The sequence below is a fragment of the Choloepus didactylus genome, chromosome 6 (assembly GCF_015220235.1).
Source record: "Choloepus didactylus isolate mChoDid1 chromosome 6, mChoDid1.pri, whole genome shotgun sequence".
NCBI classification, from domain to species: Eukaryota; Metazoa; Chordata; class Mammalia; order Pilosa; family Megalonychidae; genus Choloepus; species Choloepus didactylus.
In genome coordinates, this window is record NC_051312.1 from 111,957,357 (window position 1) to 111,980,800 (window position 23,444).

At 42.8% G+C, this 23,444-nt stretch overlaps 1 protein-coding gene across 2 annotated transcripts in view; it reads right to left on the reverse strand.

The window, feature by feature from the left end:
* MAML2 (mastermind like transcriptional coactivator 2) overlaps nucleotides 1-23,444 on the reverse strand; it is a 369,681-nt gene that overhangs the window by 116,568 nt on the left and 229,669 nt on the right. For both annotated transcript variants that reach the window (XM_037841183.1, XM_037841184.1), the window contains one exon: nucleotides 1,605-3,125. In XM_037841183.1, coding sequence (XP_037697111.1) covers nucleotides 1,605-3,125 — 1,521 coding nt within the window. The remainder of the gene's footprint in view (nucleotides 1-1,604; nucleotides 3,126-23,444) is intronic.

The following is a 23,444-nucleotide window of genomic DNA, read 5'->3' on the forward strand; positions in this document are numbered from 1 at the left end:
ATTTTGATATTATTTATGGCTCTCTCCATGATAATCATAATAGTCAACTATAGTCTAGACTCTGGGCTGAGAATTACCTCACTTCATTCTCAAAACAACCTAAGACATGATATTATACCCTCATTTATAGGTGAGGAAACTGAGGCTTAGCATGGTTCAGTGACTTGCCCGAGATCACACAGCTAGCAAATGTGAGAGTGGGAATTTAAACTGAGATTCACCCAGAATAAAATGTCTACATATAACATTAGAAAGTAGTTATACAATATTGCTTGTTTTTGAATGATCCCTAAATTACCCAAGTGTTAAAAAAAGGCACTTTGGAAAATACACACCTGACTGCATTCCAAGACCGTTCTCCATGGTCTATAAGCTAAGAAACACTTCTGAAGGGGATAAGAGCTGAAAGTTTTACTTAGTACACAGCTTCTGAGTTCTCAGTGAGTCCATTTTTCTCTTGGCCCTCCTCTAGGGAGATGGTCAGCTTGGACCCAGTCTGTGGAGCTTGTTGGGTACTCTTTTCTGGGTAGTTGCCATGAAAACTACTCTAGGAATGTCAACAGAATTAGGCTCTGTACCGTCACACTGTCTTGACATATTGTTTTGACATGTAACATGCTGTCTTTATGCTTGGACACTAAAGTAGATCTGTCAAATTATATGCACAAAGCAATATCCAAACTTCCTCCCTGCCTTCCAAGAAGAATTTCCTCTTTCAATCTCCCTGGGAATCAAGGCTTGCTCACCAGTATGCGCTCTGAATGCACAGAACAAATCTCTTCAAACTGTTCATGTTTGGAACAGAATAAAACCTTTGTTTTATGTTAACCACAGACTATAAGGTAACTACAGATTTTTTTTTCCTGTTTGTAGTCATGACGATTTCATCCTTAGCTCAGGCATCACTGTCTTCAGAAGTCTTCTCTGATTTCCCCATGCTGGGTAAGATACTCAACCTCTGTACTCTCATACCATTACCCTTTCCACACAGTATTAGAATGATAGTTTTCAAAGCCTGTATCCTCCCTAGACTATGCTTATAGACAAGGATCATGTCTTATTTAGGGCTAACATTCAGCCCACACACACCAATACGGAAACACAGCAAGATCTATTCTTATGAGTTGGATATCTGGACACTCCAGTTGACTGGTGCCTGTGTAGGACTGGTCATTAAATACTCTTAATATCACCTCTGGCCTTATTCTAATACTTAGCATCTGGTACATGATAGGTACCCAGGAAGTGCATAGTGACTTAATGTCTGATTTATTGACTGCGTGAATGAACATTGGATAAATCATAATCTGATTGGCAATGGATATGCCACTCAAGGCATTGGTTGTAAGACAACATCATTAATAAACAAGAGCCTTTGCTCACTACAGATCCCAATGATAGTAATGCTCTGTGAGGAAATATGAGCCCTTTCCTCCAGATGCTCCAAATGAACCAGATTTTATGAAGTCTCCATATGAATCCATCAAGACCACTACTGCCTTTGGTCTTGATCCTGTTCAATACAAACCCAACAGGAACCCAATCAAAATGAGAAAGCTCAACGGTCTCGGGGAACCCTGTGTCTGGAGTGGTAGAAGCCTTACCTGTCTCTGTTGTTGGGAAACTTGGTACCCCAGTCCTGTGATGGGCTGATTCTGCATTTTCTGAAGCAGGATCTTCTGCTGAAGCGGTAAGGGTGACCTCAGCAAAGCCTGGCTTGATAGAGGTTGGGTGGGCTGGGGTGGTGGCTGCTGTGGCGGCTGCTGCTGCTGCTGCTGCTGCTGCTGTTGTTGCTGCTGCTGCTGCTGCTGCTGGACTGAAATTGAGCTTTGCTGCTGCTGTTGCTGCTGCTGCTGCTGCTGCTGCTGCTGCTGCTGCTGCTGCGTGTAGTGTAGGAGAGCAGGCTTGTTCTGCGAAGGCAAAACCGAAGGTATCTGCTGGTTTGCCTGATCAGAATTAAAATGGAACAAAGGCTTGGTGTTGCCATGACGGGGCTCCATGGCTGGGTGTGGGTTGTTAATAAAACTTCGACTGAGATCCTGAGGCTTCTGCTGCATGAGCACATCCAGGTGCCCACCCTGGGCCGAAGGGCTGGACTTGTACATGTAGTTAGCCATCACTTTTGGCTGGCTGCTGCCGCCGGCTACCCCAGGCATGGAGGAGCTCTGTGGGCTGAATGGCTGCTGGCCAAAAGAAGGGCTGGGGATTTTCTCCTGCCCAAATGGACCTGGGGATGGCCCAGCAGAAGAGGGCAAGGTTGACCAGTTGGTAGGCTGATGCTGTGGCTGGTGCATCCGGGCATGCTGCTGACGATTGGCAGCTATCTGCTTGAGCTGCTGAGCATGGGATACTTCCTGCCAGTTGGGCAGGGCCCGGCTTGCTCCTGAGACTGTCTGAGGCTGAGCCGGGTTTGGAGGGACTGAAGGGATTGGGGAGGAAGCGGAAAGGGCAGCGTTGGCCATGGAAAAGGTGGGGCCAGCTGATGGGGGCCTCAGTTGAGGAGAGCCCGAGGGGCCCTGGGTCAGGCCAGGTGAGTATTCACTTTTGATCACTATCTTCTCCATGGGCAGGGAGGGCCTGGGTGTGCTCCTCTGGCTTTGCTGACCCAAGTCAATGTTAAATGGGTCATCCTGCTTAATGGTGGCATTGATCATGTTCTCCAGCTCAAGGTCACTCATGGGAGGCACAGATATGTTGGTCAGCTCATTGAACAGTTCCTGTAGCTCAGGATCCATCAATTGTTCTCCAGGGTCATCTCCATACCTATTAGAAAAAATGTTCTCCTGGGTCATTTGGCCATCCATGTGCTTACTGCAAGACAGAGTCTCTCCTGGTTCCTTCTTCACCTCCTTTAAGCCCATGTTAAACATACCATTGCCAGGAGAATGTGTATTGGGTGGCAGAGTGTTAGTCTTTCTCAGGGGTGCTTGGCTCATAGGCAAGGTCCCTGACAGAATCTGATTTTGTCCACTGTTTACTTGGAGACCACCTTGTCCTGCAGAAAGGTTTTCCCCCACTCGGATTCTCTTGACATCAAGGAATGAGTTGTCCACAAAGCCATTGGGCCTCTTGCTGTTGGCAGGAGACAGGTTAACTACCTGTTTTCTTTTCAAGGAACCTTGAAGCTGAAAGACAGAGGGGGAATGAAGAAGAAAGACATGAGCTATTAATCTGGATATACTCCTAATCAAAAGCAATATAATATTTAAATACTTCCTCCATTTACACAACAGGATGCAGTCAAAAAGAAAAAGGGACAAATGAAGCACACTCTGGAATATAATGAAACTCACAGTAGCACAAACTGTACAAAATAAAATGCTTTTGGAGGAACAGGACAATTAGTGGTGAGAGATCACAGTGGTTCCTATGTTTGTTACCTAGGTCAATGGATGAAGAATTCTTCACATATATAATAGCTAAGATGGCTCACTAGATTTCCTGTTGTTTTCCGGAGCAAAATATTCCACAGGCATGCATAACCCCCACCACAGTCACAGATGATCAGTGTGTGCAGAATTTTAACCCAGATGGGAAACACAAGTCTAAGCTTGAGACAAAATTTCTAGTTTCCTTTATCACAGATCCAACCACTTCATCACTCTTATCCTCTATGTAACTAATTAGAGGAGTTGTCAGGTCCCAAGAGATAGTCTATCTGTTCATCTATTTTTCTACCTGTAATTCCACTGCTTTGCATTCAAGCCCATGTAGTAGCAGTGTATGGATGCACAGAAACCATGAGATTGTCAAAGATGAGACACTCCAAGCACAGAATTTCCTGGGAATTTATTTCTGATTTTGCCCGTGTCTAAATTTTGTAAATCCGGTGTAGAGAGGCAGTACTGGGCTATGGTTAAGGGTTCATATTCCGGTAACCAACAAAACTGAGCTCAAAGTCTAATTCTGCCACTGAGAGCTATGTGACCTTGGCAACTTACTTATCTTAGCCTCAATTTTCTTATCCAGAAAATGGGACAATAGCACTTTACTCATAGGAAGAAATGAGATAAGGCATATAAAAGTTTAGCACAGTGCTTACTACAGTAAGAGCTATGTAAACTACCATTTATATAAAAAGTATGGCTTACTCCATTCTCAAAGCTGGGGTGGGGGTGGGGGTGTCTCTCTAAATAGCAATGTTAGCAGCTAAATGTTAAGGTACTTCATTCACTAACCCACAGATTAGATTGCCTTATCCGAGCTTTAAAAATTATAGAGAAAAGTTTGAGGGCCATACAGTCACACCAATAAATGAATAAGAAACATAAAATATTCATCACTGCACCTCATAAAGGGTTTTTGTTGATTTGCCCCTAAAGTGAGAGACAGTATCTATCAAAATGTGGCTTTCCCAGTAAGCTGACCCACTTAAATTATTTATTGTTTGCTAAGGATAATTGTAAAATACCTGGGGCAGGAAGATATTTCCTGGATATAACACTCTATCACTTCTCCTTTCATCTCTTTTCACTCACTAACACTCCCTTAGCCACCAGAAGCTTTCTAGTAATCTAATTAAGAAAAGGAAATTAACACTTATTATAGGCCAAGTACTTCAAACATAATTATTGCATTTTCCTTAATCTGTTCAACAACCCAATTAGATGGATGTTGTCACTCACATAGATAAGGAAACAAGTCTCAGAGAGGCGAAGTAACTTGTTCAATGTCACACAGCTAGTATATGTAGCCCTAGGCTTCAACTGAAGGTATGTATGGTTCTAAAGCCTGTGTCATTTGCACTATATTACATTGGAATTAGTTTGTTTAGGGCTAGAATCTATGCAGCAGAGAGGGGCCAAAGGCAGTGAGCACAGACACATCCTACACCTCAGTAAAATGATGAGGTATCTGGGAATGGCCAGGACACAGCATAGGGCTGAATGTAAACAATATGCTTCTTGTCAATCATCTCATCAATACCTGATTCACTGATCCCTTATCTGTGGTTTGTGCACTCACAGGTGGTGTACGGTTCTGGTGGGTGTGCCATGTTGGTGTAACAGGTTCTACCCCCTGGCCATTGCTGATTGCGCCACAGAAGGAAACCTGACCCAAGCTGGGCCAGTCTGTCTCTTCCATGGGAATCGTGGAATTGGAGACAGTGAAACCAGATTCTCTTTGGGTGCTCGTATAGTGATTTACAAAACTTGTGAGCTGCTGATGGTCATTCCATTATGTCAACCCGAGCCATAAAGGAAGTAAGAGAAGAGAATGGCGCAGAGAGGAGAGACAGTTTCAAGAGCATTTGAGGCCTGATTCCAATTGTAGATCAGCAATGCAACTCTCCTTGTTTTCCTGGACACACTTTGGAATCTTTGCCATAAATTCCCCTCTTGGCTTAACCTAATGAGTTGGGCTTCTGTTACTTTCAACCAGGAGTCCTACCTAAGTCCCCTGAGACTTCACATTCAGTGATGAGCCATCTGCAGAAGTTTGTAGCCAGGGGCAGGCCATTCTTTGTCCCTGAGTGTGAAGCTTTACATTCCTTTCCCCCACCTCTGCTGTCTCTATTTCACTGACTCTCAACTTTGCCCACTCACTGGTGACGAACATCATCACAGAACACTGTGAGCCATCGCCACCTTCCTCAGGGGCTCACAGTTGCCACCAGCTGTCCTCATGGGAGCTGGAAGAGCAGAGCCCAGACGGTTCTGCCATGCTGCCTCAAGACGGGCCACTCTGATTTATTTCAACATAAGTGGCATCTTTCACAGCCAGCAAAGAACAAACAAAGGAGCACATTCTTTTTCCAGGTTTGGGTTATCACCTTTGATTTATTTTTCCACTGCTTTGAGAAAACCTGTTCTGCCAGATTCTCCCATTGCCCTGGCCACTCCCTGGGCAGTGCAGGAGAAACCCTGAGAAGGAGCACTAATGCTTTCTTTGGGTCACCAGGATTGTAGAGGTAGAAATAGAATTAGCAATAGTAGTCACGGTGGCAAGGATGGTAATAATAACAGTAACAACAAAGTCACTGAGTGAGAACTGTGTGCTAGGCATAGCGCTAAGCTCTTTGTATGAATTCTCTCTTTAATTCTCACAACTCCAAGGATTCTCAAAACAACTCTATGAGGTGGATGCTGTTTCTACTCCCCATCTTACCGATGAGGAAACTGAGACTTAGAGATTAATTTTTCCAGGTCATACACATAGCAAGCAATGAACCCAGAAATCAAACCGAGCTCTCTCAGTGCAGAGAGGGCCTGTGCTCCATAGTATGTGGACTCTGGGCCCTGACACATACTATGCCTGGGTACTGAGGAGGCCTGGGATCTAGTCCTGATTCTGGCATTAACTTGCTGTGCTCCTTTAGGCAAGTTATTCCATTTCTCTGGGCCATCGTTCCCTCCTCTATAAACAGGATAAGCTCTGAGATCACATTCCTGCCAGAACCCAGAAAACAAAAGGCACTAAGGGAGTGAGGTTTATTATTTAGGCACCACCAGCCACAGCCTGGTGATGGATGATGTAAGATGGGGAACAGAAGCCTTCCTCAGTGTTGTTGAGGAAGGGAGCCCCATGGATACAGAGATTCCACTAGGACTCCAGTGGGCACAATGCTTTAGCAAGAGCATTTGGGGGACAGCAATTGTCTTCTCACCGAATTATATCACCAAGGCCCACTGAACGCATAGGTGTACCAGGTCTCAAACTACCTACAAAGTTGTTGGGGACAATTAAGGTAGCATATATAATATTTACCTTCAGCGATACCGGTGACATGCAACATGGCCGCCAGGGCTGATAAAAGAACAGCCTAAGCTATAATTAGCCTTCTTCTAGGAAGTAACAGTAGTTCCCGCCTAAGCAGTAGCTAGTTCGCACCAAAAGCTAACCTTACATCTGCCTCTCACCCTAGCAACAGCAATCACCAATCCTAGACCGCCACCCGCCTTTGCAGCCACCAATCCTAGGCCGCCACCCGTTTTTACTAGCCACTCCCTCTACCTTAGAGCATATATACCCTGCCTCTTCAATAAAATTTTGCAGCTTGATCAGAAACCTGTCTTGCTGTCATTCTTCGTGTCTCTTGTCCCATACCATTCTTCCTTCGCAGGACTTGGAGCCTCCGTTGATCGTCCCGCGGGCCGGGACACAAAGTATGATGTAAATCACTTGCATAGTTCACCCTTTGCTTTGAAGTATTTCCTTTGCTGGACTAAAAATCCTCCATTAGAGGCAAGGCTTTGAATTGTGGCATAAAGTCTCTTAAATCTCCTTGTCAAAATGCAAATACTCTAGAAGGAGTAGAGGAGCAGCACGGCTGGTCATTAACACCTCAGTGAGAAACAGTTTATCAGAAAATTAAGTACTGCTTGACCAGGCGAAGAGTAGAGTGGTAAGGGAAGAGACTGAAGCAGGGAAATTTAAGGGAATGAAGACATGGGTTTAGGTTGAGAAGGACGGGGGCAAGGCTAGGAAAGTTGCGGAGTACTACAGTGTCAGCCCTTTGGGTCGTTGGGGGAGAAGAGAAGGGAAGGGAGAGGTGTAAGAGTAGTGTATGCTCCGAGAATCAGAGAAGTCAGCAACTTCCAGAAAGCAGCTATAACACTGAGAGGGTAGAGGATAGGATCTCCAAAACAAATCTCTCACCCAGGACAGACTTAATCATTAGGCACAGTCGTGCCTATGATGTAATAAGGGACCATGATACAATGAGGTGCCCAAACTGTTTCCTTTTAAAATCAGAAGAAAAAAGAAACTTCAGTTGAAGAAACTGTTTTAATATATTAATGTATTCATCCTTATCCCAACACAGTCATAAAATACAATTCTGAAGATTTTTCAAGGAAGAAGCAGCCCTCAAAACCAACAGGGCCTGACGTCCACAGAAGTCATAATGTGGCTACTAACTATGATTGAAGGCTTATTTTCAAACAGACTCTCTGTTGTGTAGAGTCTCATTTAAGATTCTCACAGTTCTCTGAAGCATGTATTGTTATCCTCAATTTATAAGGGAAGAGACGGAGGGTCCTAATGGTCGCATCACACAGTAAATGTACATGGAAGCAGATGCCAAGCTGGGTCAGTCTGATTCTGAAGTCCTCGTTCCTCACCACTAACCATCCTACTCGCTTCCCTTTCAGTCTTCACCTTGCCACATATCAGCATTGTTCTGGACACAGTGGACACAGATGGCCAAGACAAAAGGACAGGAGAATGAAGATGTATTGCATGTACAAGGCAAGGACAAGGACCCTTGGGACTCCCGGGGATGGAGGGGAAGGAGAGGAACGGTGACATCATTGGCTGGGAGACTGATCATGAAAGCTCCGGGCATCACCCTCGAGACTCCAGTATACGACAGGGAAGAGGCAAAGGGTCACTCAGGCACTCAGAGGATTTACTAAGCTCTCAGGGAGAGTGCTGAACCACCCCATATCAAATCATCCCTCACAGGAGGAAAAATAGGCAGATGATTAAGCTTGTGGCAGGACGTAAAGGCTTCAAATGAGCACTACATTTCAATATTTTCACTTTTTTCCATTACCTAGATGGATTGAGAAGCATTTCTTTGTATAATAAATTTGCACCTCAAATTTACTGTGTTTAATTTGTGAGATTTTGAATGTAATATCCCCTTTTCACTAGTAATCCAAGAAAGGGACTTTTAGGGGAATGATTTTCAGCACAGCAAGTCCAATCTGGTTTGCACACTACACAGGAATCACTGCACTTTCCAATATCCCTGGGATCCAGCTAACAGCTGCTGCTTTTCCCTCTCATCCTGGTTCTCGTCCTTCTAACTGAACACCCTGGTGCTATCTGAGGCCCGCTGGTCCCTGCCAGGAGAAGGCTGAGGACCTTGAGGGGCAGCCCCGGGCGTGGTGGTCGCTGGCCCCAAGGCTGGGGAGGGGATGTACCAGGAAGCCAAAGCACAAGGAAAACCCAGTGCTTTTGCACAGCGGAAGTGGGGCTGGTGCCCCCCAGTAAACTCCTCCTTTTAAAACAGCTGTGCTTCCCTCTTCTAAAGAACTGGAAAGGCAAACTTCCTGGAGGGATTTGAAAATGCCATTATTGCCCAATCCTCTGGTTTCTTTTTCTTCCCCTGCCGCCTATCCCTTTCCACAAAACAAATGCATTCTTTGTTTCCTGGGCTGCCCTGGAAACTGGGAATGTGCCACACAAAGGTAACAATTCAGTCCATAGGTCACTTTTTTTCCCCCTGAGTAGATTTCTGTCTTTCCCAACAAGGCATAAACACTAGAACCAATTTACCACCGCTTACATACTCAAGGGAATATCTTGGTCCCATCATCTGGAAACTTTCCTCAGACCATTTTTCATGACTGATTAGAAACAGGGTTGGAGTAGATAACATCAGAAGGGACCAATCCAAAAGATTATATATGACTCTTGATTGACTCTGGAGGGATCTTGACTTTTTGGATCCTGCAGCAGTCACTTAGAGCTTATCACAGTGCTTGGGTGGGGAAGAGAGTCATTTCTCCCAGGCTTTCCTGCCCCACACAAACTTGATGGGGTTTTAAGGCTTTTGCCAAAGACACATGGTCCCCACTCCTCATTTGGCCTTTAAACTTCCCTTTATTGCTGGATATTATTTTATGTGCAGACATTAATTAGGCTTCCCCAACTAGTTTTTAAGCTCTTTAGGGTGGGTACCATGTCTTAAATTTGTCTGGATTTGTTCTAGTACCTATCACAGTTCTGGGCATGTTATAGGTATTCAATAGTGGTAGTTGGTTGGTTGATCTGAGTACTTGGAAACTGGATCCTTCTAACTCTTGAGCAATGCTAAGAAGCCTATTCTTGTGGAGGGACCTTTTCATACTCAGTTCACAAGCAACTTAATGACTCCACTAGAGTTTTGCTTGAGTGATAATTTTCTTCTAAGCCCTGAAGCCAGAGGAATGGGAAGCCCTTAGAACCCAAAGCATGAGGAAAGCTCTGCTGTCATTCACGTGAATCAGATGGAGGAGGGTGTGAAGTCTGGAGATAGCTCAAGGTGGAGTCAAGCCTCCTGATAGGATTCCAAAGCTGGGATGCAACTCTAAGGCCTCATCTTAACTCAGTGCCCTACCCATGTGAAAGTCCTGGAGCTGAAGAGGAATCAGCACATATTTCCTATAAAATTTTCAATAACTTCCACTTTTATTCCTTCAAGAAAAACCATGAAAAACTTTCTTTTCCTTCCTTCCTTCTTTCCTTCCTTCCTCCCTCCCTCCCTTCCAAGACTTCCTTACTTCCTTTCTTGGAAGGAGTTAGGGAAGACTTGGTAGTTCCAGCTGGAAAATTTGTTCTATAAGGTTTGGACCCTGAGAAATGTGCCTGCTTTAGTGAACAAAATAGCTATTCTTTAGGAAACCCAAGATGGAGTTTTATATAAAAGCAAAAGCGCTGCAAATTCAGGGTCTTTGTAAAGAAAATAAATCAACATACTTTCTTTCTAAGGAACGTTAAATACCAAGATATTCCATATTCAAAATTTCCTTGATTTTTTTTTCCCCTTTACTTTCATGGGTGGCTTGCAAAAAATTAACTCTTTGGAGACACACTCACCATTACAGTGCAGAGAAAGGGTATTTCACTACATAGTATTTCACTACAATATTTTTCTCAGTTTGGACACCTCCATCACTTCTTGAAGAATGTTCCAAATTTATCATCAACCAACATAGCATTCATTGAGGGAAGGAGGAAGAGAACCAGTGTGACATGACCTCAGACAGGTAAATAGCTTATTTTACGTAGGACAATGGGAGACTATGGGATCTAAAAAGAGCATGGGACTCAGCTGCTAATAAACCAGGGCTCAAAATGCTGCTCTGCTCCTACTTATTGTATTAACTTGAGTAAGTAACTTACCTCGCCTGTATGATGGGGATAATAATACCTATATTCAAGGGTTGGAGAGGATTAGCAACCACGTCTGCAAAGCACCAGCAGCCTTCCCATCTCAGAGCAGCAGTCCTATCACTGGTAGCTCTTTTGCAGTAAGAGAGGCAGAACTGGAGCCTGAGGATGCCCGACACTGCCCCCTGTCGTCCTGACTGTCCTTTGTGCCAGGCTTTTGCTAGACAAAGGCAAATGAAGATAACAAAACAGGTTTTTCCTCATCTGTAAAACGTGAATTTGTTCATTCATTTAACAGATATTTATTTAATACCAATTATATATTCTTTAAGAGAGCCTACGTCAGGGCTGTGAAGACCAAGGGGTTAAAGCACAAAAAGAGCTTAGAACACTGCCTAGCATAAGACAAGTTCTCAATAAATGTGAGAATGAACAAAAACAAACAAGCAAGGGGCCTTTATCAGGGTGTATGGGGAAGAAAGCTAAAAGTGACAATAGAACGTGACCATTGCTCTGTAGAGGTGTGTGTGGGGTTATGGCTGTAGAGGGGAGGGGACTGTGCCTGGGAAAGACGGACTCCCCCTCCGTTCCAGTGAAGTGCTCCCCAACTATTTAAATTAATATGTTTCATGAAATTCTGATCGTGATGGTATAAACAAAAAGTTGATGTCTAACAATAGGGGAAAGTTTTAATTAAATTTTAAAGTTCAAAGATTTATTTTCCTCTATAGTTCACTATCTTAAACGACATCATTCCAGATCCACTCAGTAATAACCACTGTGATTTATCCTGCTGGCTGTATCATTATAGCCACAATCGTTATAAGGCAAGGGCTAGCAGGGGCCATCTTCCAGAGACGGATCCTCTGTGTTGAGCAGAAAAACGACCAGAATCTCCTATAAAAGCCTGAAAACCCAGCTGCCTTGTGCATGACATACTTTAATCATGACTCACTTTTTGCCCAAAATATATCGAAGAGAATCCAAAGTAAATGCTGTGTCTAAAATATTGGCAGTGTTCTCAAGATCTCTAAATGTCCTGCGCAGTAGAATGTCCAATGCATTAAGCACCATTAATCAAATGGCTTCTCTCTCCCTCTTCGGCTGGAGTATCTAGTCTGCAAAGCTTTTATTCTCTCTCCATCTTTTATTCCATCTCCTTGATGAGGCCTTCCCCTCTGACTTTTCCTTGTATTTGTTTCCTTACTTTAATGATTTAGCACTTTCTGTCTTTCTTGTTCTTGGTTATTGACTCGTCTGAGTGTATCACCTCAAGATGATTCTGCGAAGTCAATGGAAGAGAAAGTACCTTGTGCTTCTCACCCACTCCCACAAGCCCAGCCCAGCACTCGTCCAGGAATAGCTCACTGACTGGTTGATGATTTGGCTTCTTGGGCAGTCAGTGGTCTGGAAACATCAGGTGAGTCAGTTTATGGGGTGTCTCTGTGTCTCTGCCATCGGCTGTGAGCCACGCTCCCTTTATAAGCCACGAGGCTGATTCTTGGCAACTCTCTGTCCACTTGTAAAGCTGCTGGGCAGGAGGGCAGAGTTGAAAGGTGTCAGAGGTAGGGACAGCACGGCTTTCCCTACTATTCATTTCTTGTAGTGGCAACAACTGAATTCTTTCCAAATTTTGGCCAATTCGAATATCTGCAATACCCAGAAGTCAGGGAGAGCACCACAACACCATTCCAGGGTTGTCTATTAATTATTTTGGGATCTGAACTATGGCTAAATATGAGTTGCCATCTTTTTGTAAAATAATATAAAATGCAGCCACACCCAACTCCATGACAGCATTTCTCTTTGCATCTAACACTTGACTTAAATAGGTATTAAGTCTCTATCCTGCCCAGCCTTCTATGTCTTCTTCATTCTTCTTCAGGTCCCCTCTTCTTTAAAGCACAAAAAACTACCCAGTATCTGATCCTACATCTTGCCTCTTCATCTCCCCCCACCCATCTGCTTTCTGCCTAACAACAAAGGGATCTCCTTCTCACACCCAAGTGCAAGATACTTTTTTTTTTTTTTAATTCTCAGAATGCCAAAGGCCATTGCAGCTTCAGGTCTTTTGCAAATGCTGTTTCCACTAACTAGAATACTCTATGCCTCCTTCCCCCCCAACTCTTGTCTTAACTAGCTCTTTCTTTTCCTTTAAGTCTTACCTCAATGTGACCCCGGCAGAGATTTTCCCTGACCACCCCATCCAAAGTTATGTTCTCATTGTTGTTTTTCACCTCAATCACTTGATTGTTCATTTTCCACCATTTATTACAATTTGCAAATATTTTTATTAATTTGTGTACTTCCAATTTGTTAAGCCTGTCTGTCTCCCGTGTTATAAAATGAGCTCTATGGAGGGAAGTTTGAACTGTGTCTTTATAATTGACCACTCTAACTCCAGTGTGTAAGCCAGTGTCTAGCATACTGAAAATGTTCAATCAATATGGGAAGAACAGATATAAAATGAATAAATTCTTAGTATAATCGAGACAAATACAAGATTTAAAAGGTTGTTAAAGCAAGTAAAATTGCACAGAAGAAAACACTTCAAGATATTGAAGTAATCTCTGGTGGTGGAATGATGAAGATTCTTCATTTCCATTTTGCTCATATGTCTGTGTTTTCTAATTTTCTACACTGAACATATACTGCATGTATAATTAAGATTGAAATGAACATGTTATCCAGTTTGTCTGCCCTTGCCAAGCCTCCTTCTCTGAGAGTCTGATCCCAAATCTCCTGGAGAGATCCACCGATCACGGAACATTTCATTCCCTCTGCCCCAGCAGACTGGATCAGGGTAGATGTTTGACTCAAGCTGAACCAATTAAATGCTCTTCTAGCAATCCAGGATTGAAATAAGACCTTCTTGATGGTATCCATGGGCACTTGAAATGAGAGATCTGTAGGGCTGCCTGGGTTGTAGTTATTCTCAGCCAGGCACAGTGAGAGACAGAGAAAGCAGGGCTACAGAGATAGAATGAAACAGATGCACAGGCAGGAGAGGGGATGAGAAACCTCACTGAGGGGTGGGGGAGGGAGGGAGAGATCCTGAAGCTTTCCAATTCCTGGTTCCAGCACTTTGGGAGACTGAATTATACTTCCTGGAATTGAGACACCCAGTAACCTTCCAATAAATCTGCCTTTCCCCCTTTTCTATTTTTGCCTGTGATACTTTAAGAGGGCTTCTGTGCTTCGACAAAACAATTCCCGACTAAAACAAAGATGAAATACATTGCATTCAAGTGAAAGTTTTCATAAAGTAAATGCATATTGTTCTTGATAGATGAACATTTTAAAGCTGAACACAGGCTAAATGCACACATTTATTTTGGTGTCTCTTTCAACTTTCCACATGAGGTCATTAACCCAGCTCTTCTGCAGCCTTTATGAAAGGAGAGGATTATGAATTAAGAATGAGAACTCCTGCTCCGTGACAGCAGTGGTCTATCAGGGTTTCCATGGTCTTCACATATCTCTACATGCCATATCTAGGGGAGGTCCGGAGATTACTTCTCCACCAATTCTCTCCTCAATGCACAAGAACATTCTGAAAATAAAACGATCAACTGAATCATGTGTAGACAACTTGAGACTACAATATGTTAGCTGGTTTGGAAGCAATCACCTGGAGACAGAAGGCTGGTAATCAGACCTTTTAAGAGGTCCCCTGCAATTTCAGGCTCATCTTTAACTCCATTACAAAGGAATGTTAAGCGGCATTTAGAAGGTAGTTTGGCAAAGTACCTGAAAGTACTGAACAGCCCCTTTGATGTTCTTGGCATTGATGTCATCATTCTTTTGAAACTTTTGAAGAAATATTTTTCTTATAGCAACTGTATCTAGGCTCAGTATAGAGTGTTGATGTGTGTTTTCTCTGGTCTCGTGTCAGCCAGAGTAACTATGAACCATATAGACAGATACTTTTGCAGAGCACACCTTAAGCTTAGCTCCAGTCTACATTTATTTTCAGATCAAAGACACATCTAAGGGGAAATTGCTTAACTAGTCTATGAAACATTAAGAGGTTTACAGAGATTTTGATTATAATTGAAAAAAAAAAAAAAAAAAAAAAAAACAGAAAAAAAACCTACACTCCAGGCAATTTAAGCCTTTCATGCCCTGAAATGCGAATTTGTAATGGCAGCTAGAAAAGTTCCCTTGCTTCTCACGAAGGCCTAAAATGCAAACTTTTTCATCCAGGCATTAAAATCCCACTATATACCATACATTTTTGGGAAACCATGTACTTGAGGATTTGCATGACGTTAAATTGGGAACAATAAAGCCCTTATATTGTTTTCAGTCCCAATACTCTTTGAAGCAATGTCCTATAGCAACACAATGCCCTCACTTTGATCTAACTTGCTGCAGTCCAGTAATTATATAACTGAGATGAATTTTCCACCTGAAAGACTCTAATTCTTCATGTGTGGCCATATTCTTTGAAAAGACAGACACACACACACACACACACACACACACACACACACACACACACACACACACACATGCACCCACATGCACACACAAAACACCAAAACATCCATACTGGAAAATAAAACTTTTAACAGGTAAAATTGTGAATCAATGAGAATTCTCTGTGTCAAAGCAGCGGGCTAGAAGAAGGCCCTTCTCCATCTGATGAGAACCATTGTTTGCCAGACATGTTTATATTTCTCTTGAACCCTATCTTTAACACAAGAATATGTTGCAGTTCCTTTCTGTGAATTCATTTGATGATTGCTCAGCATTCATCATCTTAAAAAATAAAAATAACGAGAGCAGAGTACACTAACTCAGGCATTGGGAAATTATCTACTGACTGCCTCCTGATGAGAAAGAAATGTCTACCCCATTATGAACGGGCACGGGGATAATCAGACATGTAAAAGAGTTCATTTTGCATCCTTCCTCAAAGAACACTGTTTACTGTGTTGCTTGAGTCTGCTTAAAATATCAAAAGCACCATCAATTCAGGAAGCTCCTAATTCTCAAAAATATCACTGCTGTTTATTTCATTTGCCTTTTAGACATGATACAGGACAGATTTAAATTGAGAAAACTCACCCACTGCAGCCAGTAAATTGCTTTTAATCCAGGGTGTCAGCAGGATTGATGCCACTGGGACTTTAGCCCCCACCTAAAACATACATTCTTTGCTGTACTTGCCTCACGATTAATATCTTGTATCCACTAGCTAGATTTGTAGGAGATAAAATACCTTTCTTACCCATGCCCTGTTTTCTGCATTTGTCATGTCTCTGTATGTGCCTTCTGACCTCAAAGAGGTCTTTTTTTTTTCCCTTCAACCAGTTTATTTTCTTCACTATCTTCAAATTCCAGCTTAAAACTCACTCCTTCTCAAAAGTATAATTGTGTTCACTGCTCTATTATTTTGTGCCTGTTAGCCACTCTATCCATGGTTTGCCTTCATTGTATATTTAATGATTTTCTTGGCTTAAGACCATTATGCCGTTTTCAATCCTTCTCCTCCGACCTCCCTCCCCACAACTGCAAGATTATAAAGTCCATTCTGTGTCTTCTAATGTCTTTGAGGCAATATATTGTGGTTTAGAGCCTGGGCATTCGCATTAGAGACCTGACTTTCTGTCCTGGCTCTGCCCTCCACTAGGTGGGAGACTTGGGCAGGTTACTTAACCCTTGTGAGCCTCATTTTCCTCCTCTGTGTAATGGGGACAATAGGTCCAACTCAGTGGTTGTAGTGAGACTCAAATGAGATAGTGTCCACAAAGCCTGTGGTAAGTAACAATCAAGGCTCAATAAATGTTAGTATTAGTTTTATTGTCCCCTGGGTCTCTCACAGCATATGGATGAATATTCAGCATAGAGCAGGGAAAAAAGATGGAACAAACAGCATTTATTGAGTGACTTCTCAATAGAGGGCACTTTCCATATCTTATCCTATTGATCCCACCTCCCCTACTTACTAGATATGTTGATATTGGGCAATTTTCCTAACTTTTGCATCTCAGTTTTCTCATCTATAAAAGAGAAATAGTAATCATGCTTATATCATAAAGTTGATGCAAGGATTAAGTTAATCGGTACATGTAGAATGCTTAAAACAGTCCATGACACATAGGAAATGCCCAATAAGTACCAGCTATCTTTCTTCTTATTATTATTATTATATCCTGCAAATAACTTTGAGTAGACACAAGGAACATCATTTTATAGATGAGAAAAAAAAAATGAGGCTACAAAAGCTTAAGCAATTTGACCAAGGTTGTTCAGCTAGTAGTTGAACCAGACTTGTCTGACTGTGAAAAGCCAGAAATGTATTCACTGGAGGAAACTTCCATTTCATGCTAGGGAGTTATTTCAGGGGAGCACTGTAGCAACAACTGGGACCTCTGGGAACTGTACATCACAGGCAAGGCTGAGAGTAAGGCAGGTCTGGGAGAAGCAAGTAAGAGGGAAGGCCCAGTGAGGTGCAGAAGGGCTCTCTGGCTTAGAAACCACGTAGAAGAACGGGGTCTTAATTAGGACGGCCACAGGTAAGCACTAAAGAATTTTAAGCAGGGGGTGATATGATCTATTGTGCATTTTAGAAAAATCACTCTAATAACTAACTATTTGGTGGTGGATTGGAGATAGGGTCTCTTAAGTCAGAAGAGCAGTGAGACCATCTTTGCATTCGGTGAGAGATAGTGAGAATTGGACTGGAGCTAAGGTGGTGGCAGTGGCGATGCAGACAATGGGAAAGAACTTAGGGACCAGAAACCAAAGGAACTTCATGGTTAATTAAATGAGGGAAGTGAGAGAGGGGGGAGGAATTAGGATCAAATCCAGAGTTTGGGACTAGTGACTGGGTAGACAATGGAGTCACTCACTGCTGAGAAAGAGAAAGTAGAGAGAGAGGAGCATGTTTCCTGATGAGAGGAGGTGGCAGGGAGGCAAATCATGGGTTCAAGTTTGGGCATGTTGAATTTGAGATGTTTTAGGGACATGTTAGTGGAGATATCCCCTTGCTAGCTAGATATTCGGGTATATAGATCAGCGGCGATCTGTGGGCTATCTAAAAATGTTGGGTAGAAACACATATAAGAACTAGTTAAACGAAGGATTGCAGATGTTAGTATCAAAATAGAGAGCAAGAAGAGAAACAATATGGTGGGGGAATTCTGGAGAATAACAAGATTTAAGGAGGGAGGACAAGAGGAATAAAGTGGAAGAGATGAGCAACCGAAAGATTATTAAGAAAAGGAGAAAGTTTCAAGGAGAGAGCGAGTAACCTCATTAGGTGTTGCAGAGATCAAGTGTGACAAAGGCATCTGTCTGTGTCACATCTGGCCTTTGTGGGCGAGGGCAGATGCCAACTTGCAATGTGCTGAGGATAGAATGGGAGGTTATAAAAAGGAAGGGGGGTAGAATATTCTTCCTAGAAGCTTGACTGGAAAAAGAAGAGATGGATGGGATGGCAGCAAGAGGGGGAAACAGGGTGGAAGGCTATCATTTTCTATTACCTTCACAGCTGCCAGTATGATAATTTCTACCTTAGAGGTACAGAGTTGCACATTTTTGAATGGATGATTCTGCCAGCTTGTCTAATTCTTTCACTTTATCTCATTCATTTTCTTCTATATTTCCTCCTTTTTTCCATCCCAGTAATGATGAGAGCTACAAATCCTTGTTGAAATCCTAGGTGGAAGGCATAGAGTTTGTCTGTTTCTTCTGGAGTGGTTAAGAAGGTGGTATGTAATAGGAACATCAGTATGCATCTCTGAGAGCCCAGGTGAGCCAAGATGTGAGGGAAGTTGGGCCATAAGAGACACAGATACTATTGAGAAAGCAGAGGTACTGCATCCAGGTATTCTCACTGGGTTTCATTTCCAAATGAATATATGGGGAAATCTTGTTTAGGGAGAAAAAAAAAATTACCTCAAAGGAGAAGAGAAAAGAGGTGGATGGCACTGGGTGGCTTCAATGCAATTCCAATAGCATAGAATTGTCAGGAAATCTAAGGATATCGAAAGCCTATTTAAAATGGTATCCTACTTGATCTTGATAACTAAAGGTATTTCAAAGCCTCAAGATTGGGTCTAATCACTTGTTAAATTAAGGTCACATATGGGAATTGCTTTTGACCAGACAGTTTCATGCTACTGAATAAGAAGGATCTAATGACGCCTGATCTTTGGATGCCTATCATCATGTATTATCAAGCCTATCATTTTCTCCATCAAAGAAAACATAGTCAGAAAATGCAGGGGGTAGGGGGAGGCATAATCCAGCACCCTTGATTCATCTGTGCATCAATTCAGACCATTCTCTGTTATCTGTGTTAACCTAGCAAGCACACATCATTTCATTTCTCACCTTTGCTTCTCATTGTATTTTTTAAATTCTCAATATCATTTGGTGACATTTCTTTTTCCTGCCATGATATCTAGTGTCACAGGTGCCTTTTGCTTTCTATTACTTTTGGCAGTAGAAAGAGAGATTTTTTTTCTCTCCTATTGACCTTTTTCCTATTCCTAGCAAATCCATTGCTTTATGACAAGAGCCACCATGGTCATACGCAGATGCAATTTATCTTGGAACGCAGTTCATCTGTGTGTGTGCATCCGTGCAAGCCTGCTTCTCTCCATTGTTTGATTCCTTTTAACTACACTCAGATCTCTCTAATCACAGTTTGGAATTCACCTGAATTTCCCTGCTGTGCAAACTGAAAGAGCTGACATCAAGTTGCTAAGACCACAGCTCTGAAAAGGAAATAGCACATCTTTATTGGTGGGACACATTAAAAGAAGTGTACGTGGGGTTTTAAGTAAGATGCAGCATGTAACACACACAACCTCAAGGTGCTGACAGTGACACTGTCCCACACATTGGCCATCTCCTCCATAATTAAAGAAAAGCTTGGAAAAAGAAGAGGATTGTTTGATTTTCAGGCTGAAACATTGTTCTGGGAATTCAGAGCCCACAGCTTGCTATGCCCTATCCAAAAGCAGGGAAATTGTTCACACAAATCTTTTCATGAGGCTGAGAGAGGCTTTGGCATTTCAGCTTCATTCTGCTCTGAGGGAGGGGAAAAAAACTAATTTCTTATGTCTTATGTGTCCATTCACAAAGTTAGTTTCTTTTTTCTTAAAAAAAAAAGTTGTCATAGCAACAACCACCTATCACAAGGGTGATTCCTTGAGCACTTATAAACGCTGCTTCTTAAACAAGCAGATCCTTGTGCTACAAGGAAGGCCAGAGAGAAACATCAGCATATCAGTGGGAAAAGATTAGCTAAATGGTGAAAGTAAACAATGTAAAACAAATGGAAACAGAAGCATGGCATGGATGGATGGGGCGCTCAATACATATCACTGCTATTTCTCTACAACAAAGCCAAACAAACACACTAGCATCAGGCTTGACCGGGTCTTGAGGGAGGTGATAAAGAGGAAATGAAGCACTGGCTATTCCCAAAGGGAGCCAGAAGCTCTGGTTTCTGTGCTGAACTCGGCAGCCAAGGTGTGTGGTGTGCAGCATGACCTGAAGCAGTGTCCATTTCAGGAGTGTGGCCTTAGCCTGCGGTTCTGGCTCTGGAATGACAGCAGTGCTCTGCCCAAGAATTAGTGTACACCTCTTCCCCTCTCCTGGGGACACTGCATAGCTGGACTAAAATGTCTGAGCCATCGGGTGGGTCCTTTGCCTTACCTTAAATGCCACAGGGAATGTGTTTTGCTGAGATACTTACTGTCTTTGACATGCTAATGAGATATAGGAAGCTATGTGTGTGTAAGTGCGTTCTTCACACTTCTCTCTCAGATTCTATATCCTAGGCAGGAGGAGAAGCCTCTGGCCTTCCACTCTCCCCCCAACTTCTCCCTCCATGAACACGCATCTGATCATTAGCCACCATTAACCATCCCTTCCTCCCATAATTTTATTAGTTTGAGGGAGTAACTGGCAATGCATTCAGAAGGCTTGACTCACTCATCACTTCTTGTGACATAAGGAAATACTTGGCCTAATGGAAAGTGTCCCTTGCAAGAAACGGAAAAGAGGGAGCCAAGAGAGAAAGTGTGAAAGCCACTGGGTCAATTGCTGAGAAGAGATGCTGTGATTTTCCTCTGTGGGTTTGTCGGGCGAGCAGAAGTTCTGCCCTCTGCACTGGGGTTGAGTCATGGAAAATCAGAGAGCAAGAAGCAAGCATGCAGAAATATGTTTGGCCTTGTCTTTTATGAACAAACTGAACTCAATTTGCATTTTGCAGTGCAAAAACAAGCATAGTTTTTCTAGAACATAAATGAGGAGGAAGAAGAGGAGGAAAACAGAGCACAGTAGAAGAGTCCTTAAAAGATATAAAATATACTTTGTATTTTTTTTTTCTTCTCTTAATGATAAGCAAGAGATACTCACATTTAATCATGCTGTTCAAAAGGAAACACATCATGCCAAAATGCACAGGAGAATTTCACTACTCTGCATTGTTTTATTTCAGACCGTTAGTTATTTGACTCTGTATTTTCAAATTCTTTCTTTGAATATCTGTGCCCTTAGGCAGACATATTAACTCATTTTATATTAAGAATCTCATTACATCAAGTAAAAATTCCTAAGCCTGATAAAATGATTTACCCCTCAATTTAACTTTTATTTTAGTCTCCCACCAGCTTCCCTGAAGTGGGTTTGCTGCCAAACTATAATACTATTTTAGACTGAGTCATCCAAGCACACTGAGCAGCTTTTACTCTGCTCCTAATGTTTCCCCAACCCCATTGTCTGAATAAAGAGAACATTCTTCTACAGGTTTGCATTTGAAATAGTTAAATAACAATGGAAAAAAAAAAAAAAAAAAAAAAAAAAGAAAGAGTGGAGGCTTAAATCCAAGGTGTTTGGCCCCAAGGGAACAACACAGACTACCCTTTCTCTTCATCTCTATGGCTCCCCAAAAAGGGATGTAGTACTACACATTTGTAAGCTCTACCAAGGCCTTGAAAGCACCAAGAGCACATGCAGGCAGTTGTGTAAGTCAGTACACAGCACTTCATTTATTCATAAGAGAAAGAATTTGGAGTAACTCACAGAGGGTGTGGTCAGAGACACCTCCTGGAAAAATAAAAATAAAACATTGGATGAAGTCCTCCTTTAGGAAATTGGCATACCATCTGCAGAGTTGCAGGATTTTAAAAAAATAACAAGGGGAACATGCCTTCTGAGGGAAATCTAGACCATTCCTTGATTGCTCAGACTTTGCCATGGAGCAAAAGATATTCCAGACTGAAATATGTACGGAGATCTATGGTGAGGAATCAGTATAGCTGTACCAGATTGTCACTTCCTATCACCTGGAGCTATCGCTTTAATCTAATCTGCTCAACTCCTGTTCCTACTCACTCTTTCCTCTCCCCGCTCTCCCTACTCAGAACCGCTGTTTCAAATGAATTAACACAAATCAACCCCACCTAGCTCTGGGCTTGCCGTCCCACTCGGCATTCTGATTCTGCAGCTTATGATCTCATACACTCACACCCTCCCTAGACTCTTATCGATTTCTATTGTTGGCTGAGTTGATGTGAAAGCCCAAACTATTTTTGGAAATGGAGTAGCATCCAAAGTTTCACCAAATAGAGGGGCCCCCAGTAAAAAAGGGGACTGTGAATCCTGAAAAGTTTTGACTGCCCTCTCCTTACTAGACTCCCCCGACAATTAGTAACTGGCTGATTTGGGAGTCCCACTTAGGTGTCCATGTCAGCAGAAGGGACTAGGATTAAGCATCCCTGATACGGGGAACTGAGTCAATGGCCCCCAGCACAACAGACAAAGGAGTAAAGGAGAGAGGGGAGGGGGGAGGTGGGAAGAGGTGAGCTGTCTGGGTGAAGCACGCAGACATGGGGATCTCTTGCAGCAGAGACCGAGAGCGTGGAGCTTACAAACACAGGGTGTCAGAGTTATGTTCCTGCTGAGGTTCTGAATCAGGGAAACCAGGGGCAGGAGAGAATCGTCGTACAGGTTGGCATAGGCCAGGGCTGGGGACTTCACGCAGAGAGAAGAGGTGGAACACGTTAAATGGTTGGTGGCGTGGGGTGAGTTTTTCTACCTCACTCATCACCCAAGTAATCTTGGCTCTGAAATTAAACTGGCCAATATACGCCTGACTTCCTACCTTGCTACACGGTCTGGTCAATACAATCATTCTGATATTGAATACCCACGTGCTAGGCTCTGTCCTACACATGCGAGACATAGTTGTGAACAAGCAGACAAGGAGTCCCTAGAGCCTAGTGGGAGATAATAACCGTAGGCTAATAGATATAAAATATCAGGCAGTGACAAATGCCCTGAAGAAGCACAAAACAGGGTAAGGGAAAAGAGAGCATTACATTAGGCAGGATGGTCAGGAAAGATCTCTCTGAAGCCACGCTTTTGAAGCAGAGGCCTGAATGAGCAGACGGCACCTACAAGCATGCAAAGTCCTAGAACTTCGTCCTGGGGCATTGAGAGTTGGGCTGGACCAAGTGCTCTACTTCTGAGTCTTAGTGTCTATTCGGCGCAATCTTTCCATAGGGCCCTGTAGAAACTGGCTTTGATGACCCTCTAATGCCAACTCAGCACAAGCATGCATGCCAGATCCTCGAGCTAAGAGGTCTCCTAAAGGC